The 26345-nt window shown below is 38.6% G+C and overlaps 1 protein-coding gene across 3 annotated transcripts in view; it reads left to right on the top strand.

The window, feature by feature from the left end:
* The window catches only part of snx29 (sorting nexin 29), a 396186-nt gene that overhangs the window by 48979 nt on the left and 320862 nt on the right, over window positions 1–26345 (top strand). For all 3 annotated transcript variants that reach the window (XM_048609502.1, XM_048609503.1, XM_048609504.1), the window contains exons 3-6: window positions 644–696; window positions 3241–3365; window positions 21853–22033; window positions 23365–23435. In XM_048609502.1, coding sequence (XP_048465459.1) covers window positions 644–696; window positions 3241–3365; window positions 21853–22033; window positions 23365–23435 — 430 coding nt within the window. The remainder of the gene's footprint in view (window positions 1–643; window positions 697–3240; window positions 3366–21852; window positions 22034–23364; window positions 23436–26345) is intronic.

Raw genomic sequence — 26345 nt, forward strand, 5'->3', positions numbered from 1 at the left:
ACCACCTGATCTGTTAACGTTGTTTATTGGTGCATTGCTTCAACTTCAGAACAATTTCTTCTGTCACATCACTCCCTCGCTGTTGTTTCCAAGGTGACCACAGAAAATCTCAGTTTCAAACCTGGTATTGTAATATAAGGCTGTCAGCCCTCCAAATATGATTATAGACTGAGATAACAGCTTGATCATGCTTTTCCATTTTTGTTACACAAAATCTATCTGCATTGAGAGATTTTTTTCTCTCTTTGCTCCGAGCCGTTGTTCTCTTGCTTCTGCTTCCATTCTTTATTATTCAAATATGCAGTCTCTAATTCTCGGGAGGTTTGGATGATTGGCCACATGTTGAAGTATAGTAATAAGTCTTTTTTTTTAGGGGCATTTACTGGATAATGTTTCTCTCATTGTGTATTCATTGCAATGGTAGAATGTGATGCATAAAGTTGTCGAGTCTGTTTAAGGATATGATTTGGCTGAATGCTACAGTACTAAAACCAACCTTTCAGATATTGAAACAGTTGAATGATAATTAATTGGTACTATTATATTATAGGCTTCTGAGAAGTAAAAAATTCTTCTGTTTTGATTACATGAAGCTCTTCTCTGCATTTATGATTCGTCATCCCCTTTCCTTTTTCAAATATAGTGCCAAATTCGCTTTGGAGGAAGAAAAGAAATTGCATCAGACACTGACAGTCGGTAAGAGAAACACTACTTTCTTCTTGACTTGGTGATTATTTATCTCTTGGTTTGTACGATATATTGCCAACATTTTTGTCTTCCTTGTAGATTTGCAGAATTTAGTTGTTCTATTTATTAGTATTGAAGAAGTATATTTTCAGTTGTAGAGAGTACTTTTAAAACTTGTTTGTAATTTGTTATATAGACTTCAAGCCACTTTCCCAACTGGGTCTTGGCTGTGAGTCCAAAGATCATGAATTCAAGCCATGCTTGAGTTGGGTATGTGATCTAGGTTTAGTTCATTACTTGTTATATTTTTGGAGATATCTTTTAGGTAAGACATTGGACTGAGGACCTAACTGTCCTATCAATGGACTTGCTATGACAGTATTTAAAAAGAAGCATGGGCACCCTCCCAGTGTCCTCCCCAATGTTTATCCTTCAACTCTACATCTGGTGATTAATTATGCAACAGTGTGTGGAAGACCTTGATACACACAATTGTAAGATTGTGAAAGGCGCTGTATAAATTCAAGTTTTTTTTTTTTCTTTCCTCGTTCTATTAATTTTAGCAATGACCTGTTTCTGTATGTGATAAAGCAGTTCATTTTATTGTGGATTGATGTTTTTGCAATTTCTCAATTTCACATGTCCGTATGAATTTTAGAAATCAGGTCAGCCTTTAAACCCGACTGAAATAAATCCATCTTGCAATCCTCCTTGACGTGGAACTGCCCAAAACACAAACCCAAAATCTGTTAGTATGGAGCTGGTGGAATACAGCAGGCCAGGCAGCATCAGAGGAGCAGGAAAGTTAACGTTTTGGGTCAGACCCTTCCTTAGAAAATCTGAAAAAGGGCCCTGACCCGAATTGTCAACTTTCCTGCTCCTCTGCTGCCTGGCCTGCTGTGTTCCTCCAGCTCCGTACTGTGTTGTCTCTGGCTCCAGCATCTGCAGTTCTTGCTAACCCCAAAACCTGATGTTGTGTTTGTTTGTCAGCCTCCTTTTGCTGGGTGATTGTTAGATTTGGATATGTTTCACAATTTTGAATTTCTCAGAGGAGACCCCATTTTGAAAAATTGTGCAGCATGGTCCATTTAGTGCTCTCTGATAAGCATGGTTCTTAAAAACCAGTGAAGAATAAACTACTTTGCAGAATTGTAACAAAACAGAACTTTGATCAATGCTGTTGAGTTGGGAGCTTGGGTATAAGGTTTGACCAGAAAAGGCTCAACAAACTGACTTGTATTTGTATTACCACACTTGTAGATAGAGTTGACGCAGTCTATCAGATTGTTGGGACATCTGTGTTCATGAGAAAAAAGGGGCGTTCTAGAGTTAATAGTAACTGTTGCATGGCTATTTTCAGGAAAATAACATTTTTTTTTGTTGCATTCTCCAGAAAATGCAGTGACATACTTTATGAAACTGTGTGCATTTTGATTGCATAGTGATTGAAAAAAACAAACATTGGAACATTTAGATTTTTCAGTATGTACTTACACTGGAAGTATGTAGTTGCAGACTGAATGAGTTAATTTATTGCTTAGGCCTGTGTATGGAGGCTGAGGGTAAGGCAAAAAAAATCACTGGCTATCTTGCTATGCCAGAAGCTAAAGACCAACCAAGAGTGTTTTGATCACAAAGTAAAATTATTTTGTAAGGAACAAACACAAAATTTAAAGTTCTAATAACTGGAACGATTCTTATTTGATTTAAAACTTTTTAGTGATGCAGGTTACACTATTGTAGTTTCAAAATTCAAGTTATAATTACACTTCATCAGAAAATAATTTCCTGATGTGTTTGTGCATTTCTTCAATGTGAAGCATTAAAATGTCCATAGTGCTAGAACAGTGCAACTAGTTGTAAGCCTGACTATAATTGTTTTTTAAGTACATTCAGACATCTTAGACTAAAGTTAGAGAAGGTTGTTTGGAGCTCCATAATTTAAAATAATATAAATTAACAGTTTTTGCATGCTACGTGAATGTCCCTTTTCTCATGAACACAGATTGTCCCACCAATCTGATAAACTGTGCCAATTCTATCTACAAGTGAGGTAACACAAATACAAGCCAATTTGTTGAGTCTTTTTTTGGTCAAACCTTATTCCACCTCAACAACCCTGATCAAAGCTTTGTTTTGTTATAGTTCTGCAAAGTAGCCTTCTTTGTCCTGGTTTTTAAGAATCAGACTTATCAGAGAGCACTAAATGGATGATCTTATGCAATTTATTTCATACCTGAATTTTATGTTTGAATCACAATGTGTTATTTACTCACTCCTCAAATTTGAGCTCATTATTTAAATATTTTCTAAACCAAATGTATTGATGTTTTTAGTAACATAGAATAGACAGTTTAGCACAGGAACAAGCCCTTCAGCCCATTATGTCTGTGCCAACATGTTCCCTGCTCTTTCTCAAAGAATGACATTTCTTGCAAATTACTTTTACATCTCAAGTTTCAGCTGGTGTCGTCTTCAACAAAAATGGAGCTTTTAAAGGTTTTGCCTCTAAACAAATTAGTTTGTCATACATTTCACTTGTTCTATTAACAGGGTCATCTGCCTGTGTGCTCAGTTTGAGACTGTGTTACAACACGGTTTACGGAGAAGCAGAGGATTAGCTCTTACAGCAGCTGCTATCAAACAGGCAGCAGGATTTGCCAATAAAACTGAAACAGGTAATTGAATAAAATCTACCAGCAGGCTTCCATTTTTAATTTAAATGTTTTCGCAATTGAATTGCTACAGCCTTTGGGCTATGTAAACATAATTTTTTAAATGCTTAAGTATGATATTATTAGAAATTTTGAACAAATATCTGCTTTAATAGTTCTCAAATTATTTTGTGTCTAAGCTAGAATTGCTAAAATTAGATTTCTTCAAGGTACAAATGTGGTAAGGTCCAAATTGTTCTTGTTTACAGATTTGCAGGGAGCCTATAAGTTAGTTCTCAACACATGGCTGTAAGCCCCATCCAGTTCTTTAGTAACTTGATTGTAGCTCTTTGACCTTTAGGTCGGGTATCATTTGAGACACTTCTCTGGGCAGGTACAGTCATGTGTGTTGAACACAAGTATCCTCTCACTTGTAAGTGGCAAGCACACTTTTAATGAATCAGGATACTGGAGTGTGGACAAGGGTAGTCTGAAGAGATCAGCTGACAGCTTGATGAATTCCACTTAAACAAACTAAAGATGGCAAAAGTGTTGAGTGAAGGCACCAAGCTGATTTTCATTGTCATCTTGTTGCTGATAATGAAGTTTAATGTTTCTGACTTGACATTGTAGGTATTTGTGAAATGCTGATTGTCGAGCTTAAACTCATCCTATATGTGGACTTCGATCTAGGTTGTATCACATCATTAAAATAATTGGGTTTACTTGTTTTCTTTGATTATTAACTTATTCCTTAAAGTGTATACCAATATGGGAGAGTGGCAGTGAAAACATACTATTGTTTTGTTTCGTGAATTCATTCCAGGGATGGTGATGGTGGTATCTGAGACATTGTTTGTAAGGTATGATTCTGTGAGTTGGACTATGTCAGGCTGTTGCTTGACTAGTCTGTGAGATAGCTCTTCCAATTTTGGCACTAACCCCCAGATGTTAGTGAGGAGGACTTTGCATGGTCGACAGGGCCGTTTCTGCTGTAGCCTTTTCTGGTGCGAGATTGATGCCAGGTGATCCATCCAGTGTCATTTCTTTAAACAGTGACTCCTAGTTCTGCAAAAATCCTTTCTATATCCAGACTGTCAAGACCTTTCAAGTTCTTGATTGTTCAATCAAGTCACCTGTCACTCTTCTAAATTGCACTGAATACAAGCCCAGCTTGTCCTCCATAAAATAACATCATAGTTCCAGGTATTGGTCTAATAAACCTTTTCTGAACTGCTCCCAATGCATTTACTTCATTAACTAAGGACACCAGTAGTGTACGTAGTACTCCAGATGGGGTCTTATCAATGCCCTGTGTAACTGAAGTATAACCTTCTCATTTTGTGATATTTGGACCTGCACACCAACTGTTTCTCTGCATCTCCGAGCTCTGCAATCTCTCACCATTTAGATAATGTGTTTTTTAGTTCTTCCTGTGAAAATAGCAAGTTGCACAATTGCCACATTGTACTCCATTTTTCAGACCTTTGCCCACATATTTAACCAATAGATCTCTTGGTGGCCTTTTTATTTCCTTTTCACAAATTATTTTCATACCTATTTTTGTCATCAGCAAATTTAGCAACAATTCCTTAAGTCCCTATATGCAAGTTATTTAAACAAATTGTGAAAGGTTGAGGTCCCAGCACTGATTCGCATGCCACACTGCTCATTACATCTTCCTTGTCAGAAATGACCCATTTATGCCCAGTCTCTGTTTCTTGTTAACGCGCCAATTTTCTATTCGTGCCACAGTATTACCCCATTCATGACAAGCTTCCATTTTCCCCAATAACTTTGGAGAGGGCATCTTATCAAATGTCACCTGGAAATCTAAGTGCAGCCCATCCAAGGGGATTCACACCGTTTTTACTTGTTCAAAGAACACAAGTAAAATGGTTGTGTGATTTCTCTTGAAGAAAAGCACAGCAAAGCACACAAAAGCGTGTTGACTTCACCTGATTGTCTTTAACTTTTCAAAGTCTTTAATAGTAACTTCTAACACTTTCCCTATGACAGGTAATCAGCTTGCAATTCAGTGGTTTCCTGCTTTCTGTCTTGCTCTCTTTTTGAACAAAGCAGTGACATTTCCATTAGATTGGAAAATAGTAGCCTTCCCTAAACCTGGGAAATGTTGGAAAATTAAAACAAACGCAATGACTATCTCACCAGCCAGAGGATAAAGTCCATCAGGACTTAAATGTGTCACTTTTTACTCTAACTCTGACTCTAACTTGCAGCCAGTTTTCTATCCAGGAACTATTTTCACTAACAAGTGATGCAACTTAAAACCACAATATTTTGTAAATAAAGCTTATAAAAAAGCGGTACTTCTACCAAAGATAATACAGTTAAAAGTATTACACAACATTTTTCCTGAGTTCTCAAAATAGTTTTCTTTGATTTAAAGATTTCAGATTGAAAAGGCCTTCTATTAGATTCTCGTCATCTTAGTCAGTGTTGCTTTAAAACCCCCTTTGACTACTGCTGACAAAACCTTTTACTTGGAAATTATTGGCTTGTGTAAAGATTGATGTCAATGCCAAAAAAATGAAGGGAATGCTTATGTTTTGGAGAAAAGTGCTACTTCAGTAGCACCCAAATAGTAAGGCCATTGTCTGATTTTTGATATTCACTTGTATACGGGAATTTTTTTCTGTCTTATTCACAATTGTAAATATGTTTTGACTGATGCCCGTATTTAAGAGTTCTTAAAGCACAATTGGGTACAAAGTGGATTTCCAGAAATTAATTAGAAATAAAGTTTGTTCAAAGTTTCATTGATTGGTGTGGTTTATTGCACCAGGTACATTTTAGTTGTTAAAATGAGGAGAGGTATTGACATTACCCCCTGAAACCTGATCTGCTATTCAGTTATGTCGTGGGTGGTCTTTGACCTAACTTTGTGTATTTGCCTTTGTTCATATCCTTAATATCTTTGGATAATAATCTATCAATCTCAATTTTAAAATTAAAGAATAGTCAGCATCTGCCTTATGCAGGAGGCAGTACCACACTTTTATCACCTGTTATGAAATGCCTGGCTCCAAATCATACACTGTGTCCCTTAGGAATAACTTGACAATAATTGGGAATAATTTCTTTCTATCCCAGTTATAAAATCATAGAAATCACAAAACCATACAGTACTGAAGAGTCCATTCGGCCGATCGATCTGCACTGCCAAAAATATACCCTTTCTTAGGTTGGTCCCACTTTCGTGTATTAGGCCCATGGCCATGAATATCATGACACTTACTTCAGGTGCTCATCCAAGTACTTTTTAAAGGCTGTGATGTTTCCCACTTTAAATACCCTGCCAGGCAGACACCCACTATCTATTGGATGAGAGAGCTTTTCTTTAAGCCACCTGCCTATCACTTTAAAATTGTGCCCCCTTGTTGTTGACCCTTCAATTAAGGAGGAACAACTGCTTTCTATTCACCCTGTCTATGCTCCTCAATCTTATGCACCTAGTCAAGTCCCCCCTTGGCCTTCTGTTCTCGAAAGAACAAACCTGAGCTTATCCAGCCTCTCTTTTATACCTGAAATGCTCCATCTGAGGCAATACTGGTGAATCTCTTGTGTACTTCCTGCAGTGCAATCACACCCTTCCCATAATGTGGAGACTAGTACTGCATACAGCACTCCAGCTGTGACCTAATCAAAGTCCTGTATAGCTCCAACATAACTGCCCTGTTCTTATAATCTGTGCCAAAACTGATAAAAGGCAAACATCCCTTATGCTTTCTTAACTACCCTATCAACCTGTCCTGCTGCCTTGGATCTGTGGACAACCTCCCCAAGACCCCTCTGTTCCTCATGTCCTGCCATTCATTGAGTACTCCCATATCTCGTTCTTCCTTTCAAAGTACATCATTTCACATTTATCGGGGTTAAATTTCCATCTGCCACTGATCTGCCTGTTTGACCAATTGGTTTATATCCTTTAACCTAACACCTTTCTCATTACAATCAACAGTCCAGCTAGTGTTTGTCATCCACAAATTTGGCTATCACCACTGCCCCCACCACCCCCACCCACCCAAAACTCCATCCACCACCACCACCACATTTTCATCAACATCATTTATGAATACCACAAACTGTAAGTGACCTGGGTAACCCACTGATCCTTATGGTGCACCACCAAACTGGGTTCCAGTAACACAACAGCCTTCTAAAACCACCGTCTGTCTCTCCTCGAGCCAATTTTGGATCCAACGTGCCAAGTTCCCCCAGATACCATGAGCTTAACCTTCTTTATCAGTTTCCCACGTGGGACCTTGTCAGAGGCTTTGATGAAATTCAAAAATCTATATCAACTGTCTATCCTCATCCATGTACTTCGGCAGCTCTTCAAAATTCCACCAAATTTGTCGGGCATGACCTACCTCTGACAAAGCCATGCTGACTATCCCTGACCAAACCTTGCCTCCCGAAAAAGATTAATTTTCTTCTTCAAGATTCTCTCCATTAATTTCTCGACCACTCATGTTAATCTTACTGGTCTGTTGTTCCCTGATCTATCTTTAAACCCTCCTTGTCTTTCAGTCCTCTAGCTCCTCCCCTGTGGCTATAGCTGGTTTTAAAAGTTTGGGTCAGGGCCACTGTAATTTCATTCCATATTTCCCAGCAGCCTGAGATATATTTCATCCAGACCTGGCGATTTGTCCACTTTTAAATCCACCAATACCTCCTCACTACTTATATATAAATCTACTGAAGAACTTCATAGTCCATGCTTCCTTTTGTACCTGTAATATGTTTCTTTTTGATCCAGTCCTGAATATTCCTAGACCTTTCGGGTTCTATGGGCTTGTTACTCCTACATTGCACGCAATGGGGAACATGTTGGGTCTGTTCTCCTCCCAGTACCTTTGTGAATCCTTCCCACTGTTTTGCTGTATATTTCCCTCTCAAGTGGCTGTTCTCAGTCTGTTTTGGCCAGGTCTTGACTTTTTTATTTAAAAAAAAGACCAAAAGAACTGCAGATGCTGTAAATCAAAAACAACGACAGAAATTGCTGGAAAAGTTCAGCAGGTCTGGCAACAACTTTGTATACAAAATTGTGAGGGGTAGAGATAGACTAGACAGGAGGAACCTGTTTTCCTCGACAAAGTCCAGAAAACCAGGGGTCATAGATTCAAGCTAAGCGGCAGAAGAATTAGAGGGAATGTGAGGAAAAACATTTTTACGTAAAGAGTGGTGGGTGTCTGGAATTGGCTGTCTGAGTGGCGGTTGATGCAGAGTCCCTAAACTCGTTCAAAAATTCCCTGGATCTGCACCCTAAGTGCTGTAAACTGCAGGGCTATAGACTGTGTGCAGGAAGATGAGATTAGAAAGAGCAGCTGTGTGTCTTTGGGTCAGCATGGATAAGGTGGGCCAAAGAGCTGCCTCCTATACTGTATCATTTGTATGCTTCTAAACTTAAAATGTATTGTGTTCTGGTAGCTATCACTAAAATGCTCCAGTATTGTTACATTAGACAACTCCGGCTTCAGTCCACAGATTTAGGTCCAACACTCTACCATCCCTTTGTAGGTTATAAAAAAACTCTCCTGCATACATTTGAAGAAATCTGACTCCTCGACACCCATTATACTATGATTATCGAAGTTAATATTGGGGTGGTTGAAACTCCTCCTATAATTACCTTATTACAGGGGTACTTGAAGCCCCCTAATATAATTACCTTTATTATTTTTACATTCCTTTGTGAATTGACTTAGATCAAGTCAACTTAGCAGTGCTTAAGTCTTTCTGAAAAAAGATTGACTTTGGCTTGTACTGCAAGCTGAAAAGTTGACAAAGTCTGGCAGATTGCGTCAAACATCATTCCCTTTGCAATAAAGGATGAATTAGTTGCACAAATAGATATAAATGGGTATGATATGGTTGTGATTACAGAGATGTAGCTGCAGGATAGCTAGGGGTAGGAACTGAATATCGGGGTATTCAGTTTTTAATATTACAGACAAGGAGGTGGGATAGCATTGCTGGTTAAAAAGGACATTAACACACTAGTGAGAAAAGGTACTCGCTCCCATGAGGTTTGTATGGTTTGAGATCTGTATGAGTAAAGCTTAGAAACACCATGGGGTAGAAAATGATAATTGGGGGTTACATATAAATCCCCAAACTGTAGTGGTGATGTTAGGGAAGATATTAACAGGAAATTAGAGACGTAAGCCTCAAAGATACAGCTGGAATTATAGGCAACTCTAATCCGCATATAGACTGGGTAAATCAAAACAATAACAGTGCTGAGGAGAAGAAATTCGTGGAGTGTGTACGAGATAATTTTCTGCATCAAAGTGTTGAGGAGCCAACTACAGAGCAGGCTACCCTAGACTTGGTATTTTGGAGCGAGAAAGAAGTAATTGGAAATAGAGATAACAAGGTGCAGAGCTGAATGAACACAGCAGGCTGAGGAGCAGGAAAGCTGATGTTTCGGGCCTTCTTCAGAAAATGGGCCTAGGCCCTAAACATCAGCTTTCCTGCTCCTCTGATGCTGCTTGGCCTGCTGTGTTCGTCCAGCTCCACACCTTGTTATCTCAGATTCTCCAGCATCTGCGGTTCCTACTATCTCTAATTGGAAATAGAGCTGCGCAAGGTCCCTTGGGAAAGAGTGACCAGATTGCATGGAGGAACTGCAACCATTGTTAATTCTTGTCTGCCACAAAAATAAGATGGGAAAGGTGGTCCAACCATGACCAACAAGGGAATTAGGTATAGTTTTAGATCCAAGGAAGGGGCATACAAATTGGCTGAAAAATGCAACAGATATGAGAAAACGTGGCAGACCTGAGTGTTGGGATCAATTTAGATTTCAACAAAGTAGGGCAAAGGGATGATTATGAGGGGAAAAAAATAGCCCAACAGTAAACTCACAGGCAGTATGCAAACTGATTGTAAAAGCTTTTATGGGTATGTGAAGAAAAAAAAGATAGATCAAGACAAATGTATGTGTCTCAGAATCCGAAACAGGGGAAGATATAATGCAGAACAAGAAGATGGCAGACCAATTCAATATGTATTTTGGTTCTGCCTTCACACAGGGCACAACCCACACGCCTGAAATGTTAGTGAACGCAGTGTCTCGTGAGAGAGAGGAACTGAAGGAAATCAGTATTATAACAGAGATGGTGTTGGGGATATTGATGGCATTAATGGTTAATAAATACCCAATAACCTACATCCCAGAGTACTTGAGGAAGTGGTCACCTTTCAAGATTCTATAGATGCCGGAACAGTTCCCATGAATTGGAAGGTAGCTACTGTAACGCCATTACTTTGAAACAAAGGAGGTAAAGAGAAAACAGAAATTATACTCTGGTTATCCTGACATTGGTAGTAGAGAAAATATTGAAGTCCATTTGAAAAATTTAATAGTTGAGCATTTGAATAACAGTGATAGGATTGGACAGAGTCAATGTGAATTTATCAGTGAGAAATCATGCTTCATGAATTTATGGAAATTTTTCAAGAATGTAACTGAGTTGATTAAGTGGAGCCAGTAGATGTAGTTTACTTGGACTTTTCGAAGGCTTTTGATAAGAGATTAGCATGTAAAATTAAAGCGCATGTAATTTTGGGATAGTGTGTTGACACCTGAAAAGTGTGAGGTGATTCATTTTGGAAGGACAAACTTGAAAGCAGAATACAGGGCTAATGGAAAGATTCTTGGCCGTGTGGAGGAGCAGAGGGATCTTGGGGTTTATGTCCACAGTTCCCTGAAAGCTGCCATCCAGGTGGATAGAGTTGTTAAGAAGGCGTATGGTGTGTTAGCTTTCATTAATAGAGGGATTGAGTTCAAAAGGCGTGAAGTTATGCTCCAGTTATACAAAAGCCTGGTTCGGCCACATCTGGAGTATTGTGTCCAGTTCTGGTCGCCTCATTACAGGAAAGACGTGGAAGTGTTGGAAAAGGTGCAGAGGCGATTTACCAGGATGTTGCCCGTGGAATGGAGGGAAGGTCTTAGGAGGAAAGATTGAGAGAGCTAGGGCTTTTCTCTTTAGAACGACAAAGGATGAGAGGTGACTTGATAGAGGTGTAGAAAATGATCAGAGGTATGCATAGAGTGGACAGCCAGAGACTTTTTCCTTGGGTGGAGGTAGCTATTATGAGGGGGCGTATTTTTAAAGTGAGTGGAAGTAGACATAGGGGAGACATCACAGGTAGGTTCTTTACTCGGAGAGTGGTTGGGGTGTGGAATGCATTGCTGGAGAGGGTAGTGGAGTCGGCCTCATTAGGGGCATTTAAGTGGCTATTAGATTGGCATATGGATGATAGTATGAGGTAGGGGTGGAGGTTCGATAGACCTTAGAATTAGGGTAAAAGTTTGGCACAACATGGTGGGCCGAAGGGCCTGTACTGTGCTGTATTGTTCTATGTTCTATGTTTTATGGGTAAAGACTTGGATGGCAGACAGAAAAGTGTAGAAATAAACAGGTCATTTTCCATTTTGCAGCCAGTGACGAGTGGAGTATTATATGGATCAGGGACTCCAGCTGTTGACACTACATATGTTGATGATTTAGTTGAGGAAATAAATGTAATATCTCCAAGTTTAGAAATGATACAAAGCTGGGTGGGAGGATTAACTCTGAGGAAGATGCCGAAATGCTTCAATGTGATTTGGGCAAGTTGAGTAAGTGGGAAAATGCATGGCAGATGAAATATAATATGGGTAAACGTGAGGTTATCCACTTAGGTAGCAAAAACAGAAAGGTAAATTATTATCTAAATGGCAGTAGGTTAGGAAAGGGAAGATGCAGCAAAACCTGGGGATCATTGTACACCAGTTGCTAAAAGTAAATTTCCAGGTACAGCTGGTGGTGAAGAAGGCAAATAGTATGGTAGCTTTCCTAGCGAGAGGATTTGAGTACAGAATCACGGATGTCTTGCTGCAATTGTGCAGGGTCTTAGTGAGACCATGTCTGGAGTATTGTGTGAAGTTTTAAGCACTTTATCTGAGGAAAGATGTTCTGGCTGTGGAAGGAGTGCTTCCAATGAAGATTTTCCTTGTTGGTTTCTGGGATGGCAGGACTGAAGTACAAATAGAATCTGGTTCAGTTAGATCTATATTTGCAAGGGTATAGAAGAATGGCGATTTCATAGAAACCTGTAAAATTCGAAGAACATTCCTGATGACTGGGGAGTCCAGGACCAGGAGTCACAATCGAAGGATAAGAGAGTAGAACTGAGCTGATCTAGAAATTTCTTCACTTGGAGAGTGATGATCCACTGGAAGTCTGAGCCACAGAAAGCAATTGAGCCCAAAACTTCTTTCAAGGAGGCGTTAGAGTTCTTAAGGCTAAATGGATTAAAAGGGGAGAACACAGGAACAGGGGACTGAATTGGATGATCAGCCATGACCATATTGAATCGCGGTGCAGGCTCAAAGCGCTGATGGGCCTACTCCTGCTCCTATATTCTAATTGGACAACGTTTGCTGGATAATCCTGATTCTGCAGAAGATCATGTTAACCAATTCAGGATTGTTATTTAAGCTGGCAGTGTTGTACCCTTGCATTAACAATGTATAGACCCCTGTTCTTTGCAGACAGAGAGAACATGTACATACAATGCACCTGTTTCAGTACCATGACCCATCAGAATCGGTTTAAAATTTCTATAAAGTTTGGTAGTTTATGGTCAGTCATTGTTAACAGGTGCATTCTCCATGGCAATGCATCTACCATTGAGAGACCTCTTGCCAACCAGTCGGCACTCTACTCTCGTGGAGTATAAAGGTTGTTTCACCTTTACATTGGTTTCTTTGCAAATCGTCCAGATGAGCGCGAGAGGAAAATCTTCAAGAAACTGCACTTTTTTAAAAAGTAATATTCAAATTCTGTAATGTTGTGCATTCATGTGTGTGCATGATTCAAATTATGAATTGCTTCAGCATATAAGTAGGATCTCAGAATTGTTATGAAGAAGGAAGTCATTTGACCCGTCATGCCTGCACGGGTTCTATTACCTTATGTCAATCTTCTGCCTTTTCCCCATTTCCCTGCACATGATTTCTATCCAAAATATCATTCAGTTCCATATTGAATGCCTCAATTGAACCTGCCTCCTCCATATTTCCAGGCAATACGTTTCCACACTCTAACGGTGGTTCATTGGTTAGGAGTACTGCCTCACAGCGCCAGCAACCCGGGTTCGATTCCACTCTCGGGCGACTGTCTGTGTGGAGTTTGCACGTTCTCCCCATGTCTACTTGGGTTTCCTCCGGGTGCTTCGGTTTCCTCCCACAGACCAAAGATGTGCAGGTTAGGTGAATTGGCCATGCTAAATTGCCCATAGTGTTCAGGGATGTGTAGATTAGGTGGGTTACAGGGGGATGGGTCTGGGTGGGATGCTCTGAGGTTCAGTGTAGACTTGTTGGGCTGAAGGGCCTGTTTCCATGCTGTAGGGATTCTATGATCTATTATTCCATTCTCTGTGTGAACAAAGCTTTTTTTTTTCTCACATTACCCTTACTTTGTTTGCTCATAACTTTAAACAGTCCTGTAAAATTCTACAGTCAGCAGTTGGATAAATGTGGTTTTACAATGAAGTGTTGAGGTTGCAAGAAAGAAATGGAACTGATGCCATGTTTTTCATAACATCAGAACATGTCAGTGTTTTTCAGCCAATTAAGCTTTTTGAAGTTTACAGTTTAGTCACGATTGAAGTATTGCGAAATATGTCGCCCAATTGAAACTCAGCATGCTCTCTCATGCAGCAGTTCAATATAATTTGGATGACACATTTTAGTGATGTGGGCAAGCCATTGATTGACATTTTAGTTTGGTGATTTTTAAAAAAAAGAGTCATCGTTTGAGTTGTTGGAAGGCAGCATAGCTGAAGACAGTGCTCACTAATTCTCAGTTAAGCATTATGTCACAATTTCTCTATTTCATTGTTCAGTGTGAGCTAGCATTTCCTGGAAATTAAGTCGTGCATTAGTGTGGGTTGTGCATTCATGTGTGTGCATGATTACTGTTTGCATGACTACGTCAATAAAAAGCTGATGCAAAGTTTCATGCACAGAGGTGGGAATGTGTGAATGTGCATGTGAACATGCGCAAACGTATGATGTACGTGTACATTACAGAACTAAGAATCAAATGAGTCATAGATTTGCTCTCTGGAAATGTTCATAGCGGTGAGACATTGGAACACTGGTTAGTTAAACATTCTCAATATTGAAAGATGAAGTATAAAATGAGAAGTATTTAAAATAACAAGCATAATATTAATTATGTCATGATGCGAACACAAATCCTTTTGAGGTGAAAATGCGATGTTAAATTTGCCTGTTAAAATCAATTACATCATGCTTCCTCCTGTACCTCATTTGTTGTTTGGCTTGAGAATGTGCTTTCCAGAAAGGCCTGTTTCTACTTTGGATTTCCAGGACCTTCTGTACTTGGATTTTACAATTATTGTATATTTATTTTATGCCACAGTTGCATATATTCAGCCAGTGCTGAGCACTTTGAAGAACGAGCTTATTTATTAAATGACTTTATGTATCTTTTCATATTAATTCATGAAACTTTGGGTGGATTATTGATTTCTGCAGAATCCTGTCATCCACTGTCTGACCAGCTTCCTCTGTAGAGATAAAAACCAAAAACACTGCTGAAGCTGGAAATTAGAAACAAAAGCAGAAATTGCTGGAAAAGCTGAGTAGGTCTGGCAGCATCTGTGGAGAGAAATGAGTCAACATTTTGGGTCCAGTGACACTTCCTCAGAACTCTGAGTTTTCTCAGCATCAGAAGTCTATTTGATTCCTTGAATTACTCAGAGGTATCAGATTGAAGCTTTGTGAGTTCCTCTCCACATCCAAATTACACTGAGGTTTCCAAAAGCCTTTTACTTTGCACCCTGAATTGTGGTGTGGGTCTGGACAGATTCTTGGAAGTGCCTTATGGCCTGATAAGGATTCACTTTATTTTGAGATACCCAAAAAAACATTAAGTCTTGATTAAACCAGGATGTATAACATTGCCTTTAATGGTATTCACCTGTCATGAATTTCTGGTGCATTGGTAGATACCTGTGTCCTTGATCAATCAGGTCTTTGCATCATTTTCCTTATCTCCCCTTAGGCTGTTCCTAGTCACAGGTTTTATATTACCCTTCCATCTCATCCCTGAATTAATTTATTGGCCTGTTGTAATTTATTTGTTGTTTTCCAGTGGCATCCTAATGATCTGTTCATTATGACAATCCAGTCTAAGTGGTCTAATTTCTTACTCGACTGTTGTGCCATAGAGTTGTCCATTAAAGTAATGTTTTCTATTCCATGCATTTAATTATGTTTTTAATTTTAGCAATTATCTTAAATAGGCAAGGCTAACTGAAGATCCTAACACAGCTTTGTAGTTTTGTTGTTTTTTTTTTTAAGTTTCTATCCAGTGCTGCCCCACGATTGTAGGGGACTCTTGATCAAAAGACTCCTTTTTTGGGCTGTGCAAAGTTGCCAACACTATAGAATAATCATTCCACTGATTACTTTTGAGAGAAATATAACCTTAAGGAGTTTGCAGAGAAATTAAACTTATGGCACTGATCAGTTATTTTATCTCTTTTTCATGTTGGTGATTCCTAAGAACTGCTATATACACTAATGGCATGGTGTTCTAGTGAAAGTATGTTCAAAAGGGACTAATTTTCTTTACTGCCATCCTAAGCATTTCCTGCATTCCTTTATTTGGGACCAGGAGAAGAAGTATTGAAGAGTAGTGTGCATTTCAAGTACATTTTTCTTTTTTAATTCATTCCTGTGATCTTGGGCCAGCATTTACTGCCCATCCCTAATTGCCCAGTGGGCAGTTAAGAGTCAACCACATTGCTGTGGGTCTGGAGTCATAGGTGAGCCAGACCAGGTAAGGATGGCAGTTTCCTTCCGTAAAGGACATGAATGAATCAGATGGGTTTTTCTGATATCGACAAAAGTTTCATGATCATCATTAGGCTCTTAATTCTAGATTTTTATTGAATTCAAACTGCTTCATCTCCATGGTACCATTCAAACCAGTGCCGAGAACATTATTTGCGTTTCTGGATTAATAGACAAGTGATAATGCCACTAGTCCATCTCCTCCCCAAAAGATAAGTAATGTTTAGCTTCACTGTGTAAGATCTCACTGTAACTTGTTTTGTGCTATTAATCAGTTACTTATTTTAATTAGTAAAATGCAGACAAATTCCTTGTACCAAACTCAAAGAAAAATTAAAGTTTCTGTTTAAGATTGACTGGAGAGAGTGCAGAATTAAAATTCACTGATATGCCCAAAGTGTTAATTAATCAACCGTATGGTTATGAGATTTACATTGTAAAGGGATGAATTGTTCATTTTTTAAAACTATGTTTTAGTCAGAATTACTTTTCATTTGTTTCTTCTAAGTTTCTATGATAAAACTCTGCATATTTTTTGGTAGTGTACATTTCTAATATCATTACTGTCTGTATCCTGACCACTGCCACTGATATAATTCATTTTAGCTAAGAAACAGTTTCACCTCTGGCCAAGTCACCAGTTTCTATGGCAGTGGTTGAAGAAGGAACTTCCATTATTTTCACAGTTTATTTAACGTGACGTGAAAAGTTATGACAAAGTCCATAATGTCACATGGCCATTGAGTGCCTTTGGAATTTTATGAAAATTGATTTTGTTTGAAGTAACTTTCTGATAATAAATATGGAAAAATAAAATCTGCAAGAATATTAAAATTTCTGGATTATGCATCACATTTCTGATTTGAATATATGCATGGTTTTGTAATCCTTGTAGAGAGCAATAATATTTAGTATTTATTAGTAGAAAGAATAGCCAGTAAAGATTTGGTGTCCTAAAATATTTACTTTAACATATAATTAAAACAAAATGTTCTAAATAAGTACTGCTTTCTTTTTGTAGACAGTTTATGCTTGACCTATGGAAAGTGACATTCCTATTATATAGTTTTCATCCAATGCATGGTTTGATAGTCCTTTACCAAAGTTAAATAATTGCTCCCAGCTTCCAATGAGTTTCCACATTTCCGTTCTTCCCAGTAGTAATTCAGAGTGACTGTCTTTTCTGAAGAAGGGTCCAGACCCAAAATGTCAGCTTTCCTGCTCCTCTGATGCTGCCTGGCCTGCTGTGTTCATCCAGCCCCACACCTTGTTATCTCAGACTCCAGTTCCTACTATCTCTAATTAGGTAGCTAATCTATGTAGAAATACTGATTGGCGATTTTTAGGTCATAATGCTTTTAGGAGTAACTGGATAGCTTAGTGTCATTGAGAACAATTTGCTAACACATTCCTGGGACGTTGGTGTCACAGATTCTAGTTGTGGTAAACTCCGAGACGATGGCCACCGTCTCCAATTGTAAATACTTTGCATCATCTTCAAATTAAAATAATATGAAACCTCCAATAATCCCTCATAATCAAACCATGCATGATTACTGTCAGGTAGACTGCAGAATAGGTCACATGACTGTCTTCATCTACCCGCAATTTAAAGCCATGGTCCCAAAATGTAATCATCTGCTGAACCTCATAATTGTAACAAAAGTCAGGTTTTATTTCTGCTAGATTTGTCTGTTCCATAATTGGCACATGAAAGCTGCAGTTCTATGTGCAGTCTAGTTTTCAAATGAGCGAAAACTCCTTTTCAATTAGGTATGCCTAGATTCTCAAAATGTTTAATTGTTACTGATTCAAAGAGAAGTAAGTTGCAGTGACACTGCTTCCTCTTTTTCTGCGTTAGTTTGTGCCTCCAAATTACAACATGAAAATTCTTCAGTCTTTTAGGTTCTCTGAAAATGTTGGTTGAGTACACTGTGCCCAAAAGAATGTCCATTTGCAGTGAATGAAGTGAAGTGGGCTGTTTAGAGCAATCAAGGGTAGGCAATGAATGATTGCCTTGTCAGTTTTCAAGAGGTTTTGAGGGTGCTACAAATTCATGGAGTTTGAGACTGTACATTTTTGGTTTTAAAAACATTGCATCATGGGCAAAAAATAGAGTACAGTTTCAGAGTAAGGAAATTTAAACCAAAAATGAGAACTGAAATCAGTTACGATGCATATTTTTGGGTTGGGACGAGGGTAGAAATATAGATTTTTTTTTTACTCCCAGTTCTACATTTCTCCTTCCAGTGAATGCAGGAATGAAAATTGGTGAGTGGCTGGGTGGGCATTTGTTGAGCCATGAGTAACCTGCCTTCAACAAATGAAAGGAAGTGGTGTATGTACGATATGATGTGACAGGAATCAGTGCTATCATTTAACTCATTTCTTGAATAGGTGATTTGTGCATCTGGCATGTATTTGTCATTTTGCATCTGAAACTGTCAGACTTTAGGGTTTGTCCTGACATGCTAGGCAAAAAAAGTACCAGTTTGCTGAAATGAGGTATTATTGATTAAATTAGAAATGAACAACTTGCATTTAGAGACTGTACATCATCACTAGGGAATATATGAAAGTTTCACAACCAGTGGGCACCACACTGACTTAGTGGTTAGCACTGCTACCTCACAGCGCCAGGGATCCAGGTTCAAGTCCATCCTCTGGCGACTGTCTGTGTGGAGTTGGCATATTCTCCCTATATTTGCGTGTGTTTCCTCCGGGTGCCCTGCTTTCATTCCACAGTCCAAAGATGTGCAGGCTAGGCGGATTGGCCATTCTAAATTGCCCATAGTGTCCAGGATGTGCAGGCTGGATTGGTTAGCCATGGGAAACGTAGGGTTACAGGGATAGGGTCGGGAGGGTGGGCTGCTCTTTGCAAGGTTGGTGTGGACTTAATGGGCTGAATGGCCTGCTTCCAGACTGTATGGATTCTGTGATGCTATGAATGAGAAGCCGGTGTTCTGTGATTGCATTACTGAAAAAAGGTAAATGTTAGCAAATATGAAGCAGATTTATTCAGTGGATAACCATCAATGGAAAAATAGTTAATTAGGTAACTGCTGAGCGCTGATTCTTCTGTTTATTCTGAAAGCCAACATTGGTGAAGAAACAATTACCATCAAACTAAAGAATTGCCCCAAAACGTTATTCAATGCTTGTCTACTAATTTTCTGCATCAGTATATATTACTAGAAATAATGCAATGTGACGGCATAAATTTGAGAAGAACCACCAAATGTAACAATGAAATTCATCAAACAGGTCATCCTTTCATTCTGGAATTTCTTATGCATTGCAAATTTCTCGTGTATACTGGAATTTCCATGCATGAGAACAGGTTCTTTTTTTATTTTGGAGAAAGAAACAGAGTTAACGTTTCAAGTCCAATATGGTTATTCTTTTGGTTTTGAGGAAGTCATATTGGACTCAAAACTTCAACTGTCTCTTTTTCTCTCTGCACAAATGTTGAGATTTTCCTCAAGTTGCTGTTTTCATTTATTCGCATTTATCTTTGTATTTGTGTGTGAGTGAGAGAGAGATAAAGGGTAACAAATGTACATTGGGCTTTTGGATTTCATCCTGTTTCTCTGGAATTACACTGTAGAAGCTGAAACTAATGACAAAGTGTTGGCGTGAAAAAGAAAATGATGTCCTTGTTCGAATTTTCCAGACAGTTTATGCTTTTTACTGAGATTAAACATTGCTCATGTTATGAATGGAGATCTTTTTGATGTTGCTGAGGAGGACTGATGTTTACATTGAGCAGAGGTTGTGATTGGAAGCAGTCAGCCATGCCTGGACCATAGCAAATTACCATTTGATCAGCCATTGATCATTGAAGACATGACAAGAAAAGACTTTCCTTTGGAAGTGGGTGGGATATTTTTTCATTTTAACTAACTCTCGGACAGAAGTTTCTAAGAACAATAAACATATTAATCAAGTATCTGTGATTTAAGATACCGTAAGCACCATAGTTAGAGTTTAACAACTATCTTTTTTGTGGGAGGTGCCAGTGTTGGATCGGGGTGGACAAAGTCAGAAGTCACATGACACCAGGTTATATTCTCAGATTTATTTGAAATCACAAGCTTTTGGGGCACTGCTCCTTCATCAACGAGACTTCACCTGACGAAGGAGCAGCACTCCGAAAGCATGTGATTTCAAATAAACCTGTCAGACTATAACCTGGGTTCGTGTGATTTCCGATAATATTTTTTGAAATGGATGACTAGCAATGAAGTTAAGAAAAGGGAACAGTATTACCTGCAGCCAAAGAAAATTGTGTGAAGTAGCAAATAAGTACGTTTACAAGTACTAAATTTATAAACTGAGAGGCTGTTACTTTGAGCATTAGAGAACATTAAGAATGCCTTTACCTTCAGGCAGTGACTGTTACCTCACTGGTCAAAACATTTTAGATTTATGCTGCATTTAAGTCATTGTAAGCATCAAAATTCATACTTAGTCCTCGAGTCCTAGATTATCATTTGCATTGTCATGAGAGATCTAGTTTTGTGAATATTGTGTGTGAAAGATTTTAAAATTTTGAATGTAGAACATTACAGAATGTTAGACTTTGCCAAATGTGCAGAAGTACTTTGGGATATCCTAAGAGTGTGAAAAGTGCTTGTATAAAGGCAAATCGTTTTCTTTTAACAAAAACGGAAATTGTTGGAAAATCCCAGCAGGTCCAGCAGCCCCTGTAGAAAGAAATCAGAGCTAATGTTTCGGGTCCAGTGACCCTCCTTCAGAACTGTTCTGCCATACCTGCTAAGACTTCCCAGCAATTTCTGTTTCTGTTTCAAATTTCCAGCATCCGCCGTTCTTTTGGGTTTTTTGTCTCTTTCTTTTAATACTTTTTACATTTTATCGTATAATGTCCTTGTCATCAACAATGTTATCCTTTCTATGAAACAGAATAAGAATGTGAAGTAATCTACAAACACTTATTTTCTCACATTTTTAGGCACATTTAATGGACAGTTACAGCATTAAAAAATTCTGACCCCGTAATATATACCTCCTTGGAATGATAGAAAATTTGAAACGTTTCTGTCTGTTGCTTAAAATGTCAATGTAAATTTGATTTATTGCAATATTAATCCTAGATGGTTTGCTGTTGTCCTTCCATAGAGTTTTTCTGACCTTAACATATCTTTATTTGGCTTCAAACTGACTACATGGTTGAAATAAGATAGGTTGAGACATATTTTCAAAGTTTGAACAGAGCACAGAAAATTGAAATTTCAAATTCCAGTGGAATGGTCAGTCAAGCTTATGTAAAGACAAAATCCACAGAAGCCTGGGAACCTGTCGGCTCTGTCTGATATTGCTGTGGAAATAACGATCTCGGATTTGAGGTAGTAGATTTCCTAGGCATGCATTCAGGGCATTAGCATCCTTATTGAAACTGGTTTGCGCTGGAGGTAGCTCTTATGGATCAAAACAAAGTGCATCATTTGTTTTTAGCAAAACTCTTCACTCTTTCATAGTACACTGAAAGAGAAAAGCCAATCATCATGCATTATAGTAGGCATAGTTAATTTTTCATCTTTTATTTATCACAAAGTGGTTTAAAAATAAATGTGCTTTTCTTTTCAGACCCTGTGTTTTGGTATTATGTGAAAGAACATCTGAATAAACATGAACTGCAAAGATACTACTCTTTAAAGAATATCACTACAGATATAGGACGGGGCAGAGCCTGGCTTCGATCTGCACTCAATGAGCATTCACTTGAACGTTATATGCATATGCTTCTTGCTGATGCAAATCTTTTAAGGTAATAAATGGTTGAAAAGTTGTCGCTTTTAACTTGTGTATCTGCTGAAATGTTGATATCCTTTCTAATGTCTGTTGGCTGTTATGGGCTGTTCGAGTATTCTGGCAATAAAGCAGAAAAACTGCACTCGAACTAGCTGCGCCCTTCGTCAAGCTGTTCCAGTGCAGCTAAACTACCTGGCATCTATCCACCATTGTGTAAAATTGCTCAGGTATGTCCTTAGCACAAAAAACCAGACAAATCCAACCCAGTGACTCTCACTGTTTACTTTGTTTCATCAACATGGATTGGACTGGGCTGCATCTCGGGGCTGCTTGCTTGCTCACTTCACACCCACTTGGAGCATTCATGCCTTGCTTTCCCATTCCAATTAACACAGTAAGGCAACCAGGCAACTTGCCTTGCTGGCAGCAGCCCTCTGTCAAGGCAGTATGTTGTTCTGGGAATGGTGCATTGTAAGGTGGGGATAGAATCAGATGAAGGGGGTGCCAAAAGGGATGGGTGGCAGTTCATTAAGCAAGTTTGGTTAGTTACAGCAAGAAATTTCACTTGGCCTCATGACAAAATCATTCCAGAAAAAGTTGATACAATTGACATTTAGCAAAAAAAATCCAAGATTCAGCCCATTATGTCTGTGTTCCAATTTGAAGTTGCAGGAAGTCTCTTAAAGTCGTTTTGAGTTTATTTAAGGGTGTAGATGAGTAGTTCTTAATCTTTGTAAATTGACTTCTTAAGAAAAGTAGTGAAGCTCAGGAGCTGGCTTTGTGCCACCTGCCTTTGGCCCCCCTCATTGCTCGTTACTTGTTGGAAAATGTAACTCCAGTTGTGCTTAGGCAGGCAGATTAGTATTGAAGCTTGCCTTTGGGAAATTTTGGACATCTGAATTACAGTCTGTTCTTCATAATACTACCGGGGAATGTTGCAGTTCTGTCAATTTATATTTTTGTTAAGCTGCTTGAAACCACCTGCCCTGGTTTTGGGAATTAGTTTTGAAGATATATTTTTGCCATGAACTATTTCCATGGTGTTAATTATTTTAGACATGTATAATGTATAGCTATGTCAAAACTATTTGCTATAAAATGTTGCAAAGTTGTCATTTTACTGTCAATAATCAGGTGTTTGAAGTGTCATTACGGCTCAGTTTTTTTTGATTTGTTTATCTGAAGAATAACTGATCCTGACGGAACAGTTGTGGAATTTAGACCCTATTTATATAAGTACTGCACAGCACTTAAACAGACTACTTATGATTTAAAATGCAACTTTGTTCTTACGTGCTGTATTTTATGAGCATAGGAATCATTTTTTGTGAATCATGTAATTTTTAGTATCTTCTATGAAGATTGGTCCTTTATGAGGGAGGAAGAGCGTGCAAGCATGCTTCCTACGATGGCAGCAGGTGAGATACGCTATCAATGCATGTTTTCTAATGGCTGTGACTGTATTATTTGTGTCTCGCTGGTATTCACACACAAAAGTAAAGTTGTTTTGCAAGTTGTATACATGGAGTTTCAACAAATTATGCAAATACTAGGCTGTATAGTTAGCTGCAGAATGGTGTGTCAAGACCTTGTTTGCAGTGCAGTGAGCTTTAAATACTCCCAGAATTCACCACGTAAGAGTATTCGCACAAACATTTGTTTCATGCTGTTCAGATTTTATGCAGGTCTTCTTTGTAATTACTTACCTCAACATTTTCCTGGTATAACTTTTGTGTGCAGTAATGTGCCTTTGGGATCTGGTAGCTTTGCAGTCTGAATGCCTTTTGTGACAGAACTGAAAAATACTTCATTTATTTGAATTTGGATTATAAAATGGTGTTGTTTAACTCGTAAAATTCAGGCTTTAAAAATAATTGTTAATTTACACCCTCTGTAATTTATAACAATAAAGCTAAAGCATTGATGGCCAATCACATTAAGGATTTAGCTAGGTGAATTGATATCTGTATGTTGTCTGTTTTACTCTTCCTTCTGACACTAAATGAGTATTTCTGAAGTTGTAGCCACTTTTTACTTGGTGCTAGTTCAGACATCTTACTGATTTGATTTAGATTTAACTCCTTGCAGATATCACTGAAGATTTTGTTGGTTACCTACAGTACCTTCTATGCTTGTGAGGGCATAACATCAATCCTTGTAACATTTCTCCAAAGTACAAGTAGTTGTGCTATAATGTGAATTGGCTGTAATGCGATTGATGAATAGTGGATGCTGTTTGGTTAACACAAACTTTCTGCTGTACAGGTATAGCGATTTTCTATGGCGATTTCCTATAGCGCAATTTTGTATGGTGCGAGGTCATGCAAAAACATAACTATCGCGTTATAGGAGAATTACCTGTATTACCCTGCCATATTACTGCTGGAATATTGGACTCTGGTAGAATGAGCACATTTTCTATTAAATGTTTCGCTGAAGTTGCTCTTCCTGGGACATGAGATCACTTGGACTCGTACGATTAGAGAAAGTTAAATTAACCTAATCCTACCAGTTGTATTGGTGTAATAATACAGTTGATCTCAGTATCTTTGTTCTAGGATGGAAGAATAAATCAGCCAATGCTCTCATATCTACTGTGTTTACCAGTGATCCCCAATATAAAGTTTCTATCTAAGGACATTGAGTGATGCAGGAGCTTGGCAGTGATGTCTTTTCACAGGCCAGACTTGTGTATGTTGAACCATTCCTGAACATGTTAGTAGCAGCCTACTGATGCTCTTAAAGAAGACTTGTAGAGAAATGAGGGAAAAAGGTGAAAAGAATTATTTTGAAGAAACTTGGGAACATCTATCATTCACAGTTCAAATTTTACAGTTCAGAGCTCTGTTTTGAGTGAGTATGCACACTGAAAATGTGAAATGTCTATCCAAGCCAATACAAAGCATGTGTCCTGCACCATATTGAAGGAAACTTTGCTTTAAAAAATACTTTTTCATTGTATCTTCATCATATACTATGTTTATGTTTGGTTTGAAGTTGGCCTCTACAAGTAGCATCTCAGATACTAACAAAAGCTGTGACAGATAGCCCTTCTGAATTCTAAACAAAACTGCAGTACTGTGTACAGTTTTGGTCTCCTTACTTGAGGAAAGATGTACTGGCGCTGGAATGGGTGCAGAGGAGGTTCACTAGATTGATTCCCGGAGTTGAGGGGCTTGGCTAATGAGGACAGATGGAGTAGATTGGGACTATATTAACTGGAATTTAGAAGAATGACGGGGGATCTTATGGAAACATATAAAATTATGAAGGGAATAGATAAGATAGAAGCAGGGAGGTTGTTTCCATTGGCATGTGAAACTAGAAGTTGTGGGGGTGCATAGCCTCAAAATAAGGGGGAGCAGATTTAGGACTGAGTTGAGGAGGAACTTCTTCACCTGAAGAGTTGTGAATCTGTGGAATTCACTGTCCAGTGAAGCAGTTCAGGCTACCTCGTTGAATGTTTTTAAGGCAAAGAGATTTTTGAACAGTAAAGGAATTAAGGGTTATGGTGAACAGTCAGGTAAGTGGAACTGAGTCCAGAGAAAGTTCAGCAATGATTTTGTTGAATGGCAGAGCAGGCTTGAGGGGCCAGATGGCATACTGTTGCTTCTACTTCTTATGTTTGTATGTCCAAGATGTTTTGAAGACTCTACTTGAAACTTGCAAAACCAGTATTGTCTTTGGGGACCATTGCTGAAGATGTATCACTAGGTTTCCAGCTACTTTTACATTTGACTCAGTTCTGTCCTGGGAATTTAAGGTCTTGTACACAACTTGTAAAGCCCTGGAATTAGTTAATTTAGTGACAGACCATAACTGATAACTGATCCAGAGAATGGCAATGAGACATTTGCAAACACTAACTTAGTCATATAATAAAGTTCAAAGAGATGTGCCAAGACCTTCCCACGTGACCACCATCGAACTTCCATGTGGAACAATTATTCGACATGCTCCCATCTCATTATATGAAGTGAAAAGTATTCTGAGATTGAAGGATGGAGTTTTCATAAAACTTGCCAACTTCACAGCATTGTCCAGGACTGCCTTCATGTTGGTTAGTTTGCTTTTGGAAACCAGTGCTTTTTTATACATACTGCAGTGAACTTGCTTCACTTTGGGAGCAGCTGGTTTCAGACATGCCATTTCTCCATTGTGCCGGCAAGTCATTGACTTTGCTTGACCAGTGGAGACACCAGTGCACTGTGACCAAATGATACTCTGGTTACTTATGAAGTATCAAATGACAATCTTTCACAATTTTATCTGCGGCACCTATGCAGCAAAGATTATCTTATTATTTTATTCACCATCTTCCAGATGAA

The sequence above is a fragment of the Rhincodon typus genome, chromosome 21, assembly GCF_021869965.1.
Source record: "Rhincodon typus isolate 14 chromosome 21, sRhiTyp1.1, whole genome shotgun sequence".
NCBI classification, from domain to species: Eukaryota; Metazoa; Chordata; class Chondrichthyes; order Orectolobiformes; family Rhincodontidae; genus Rhincodon; species Rhincodon typus.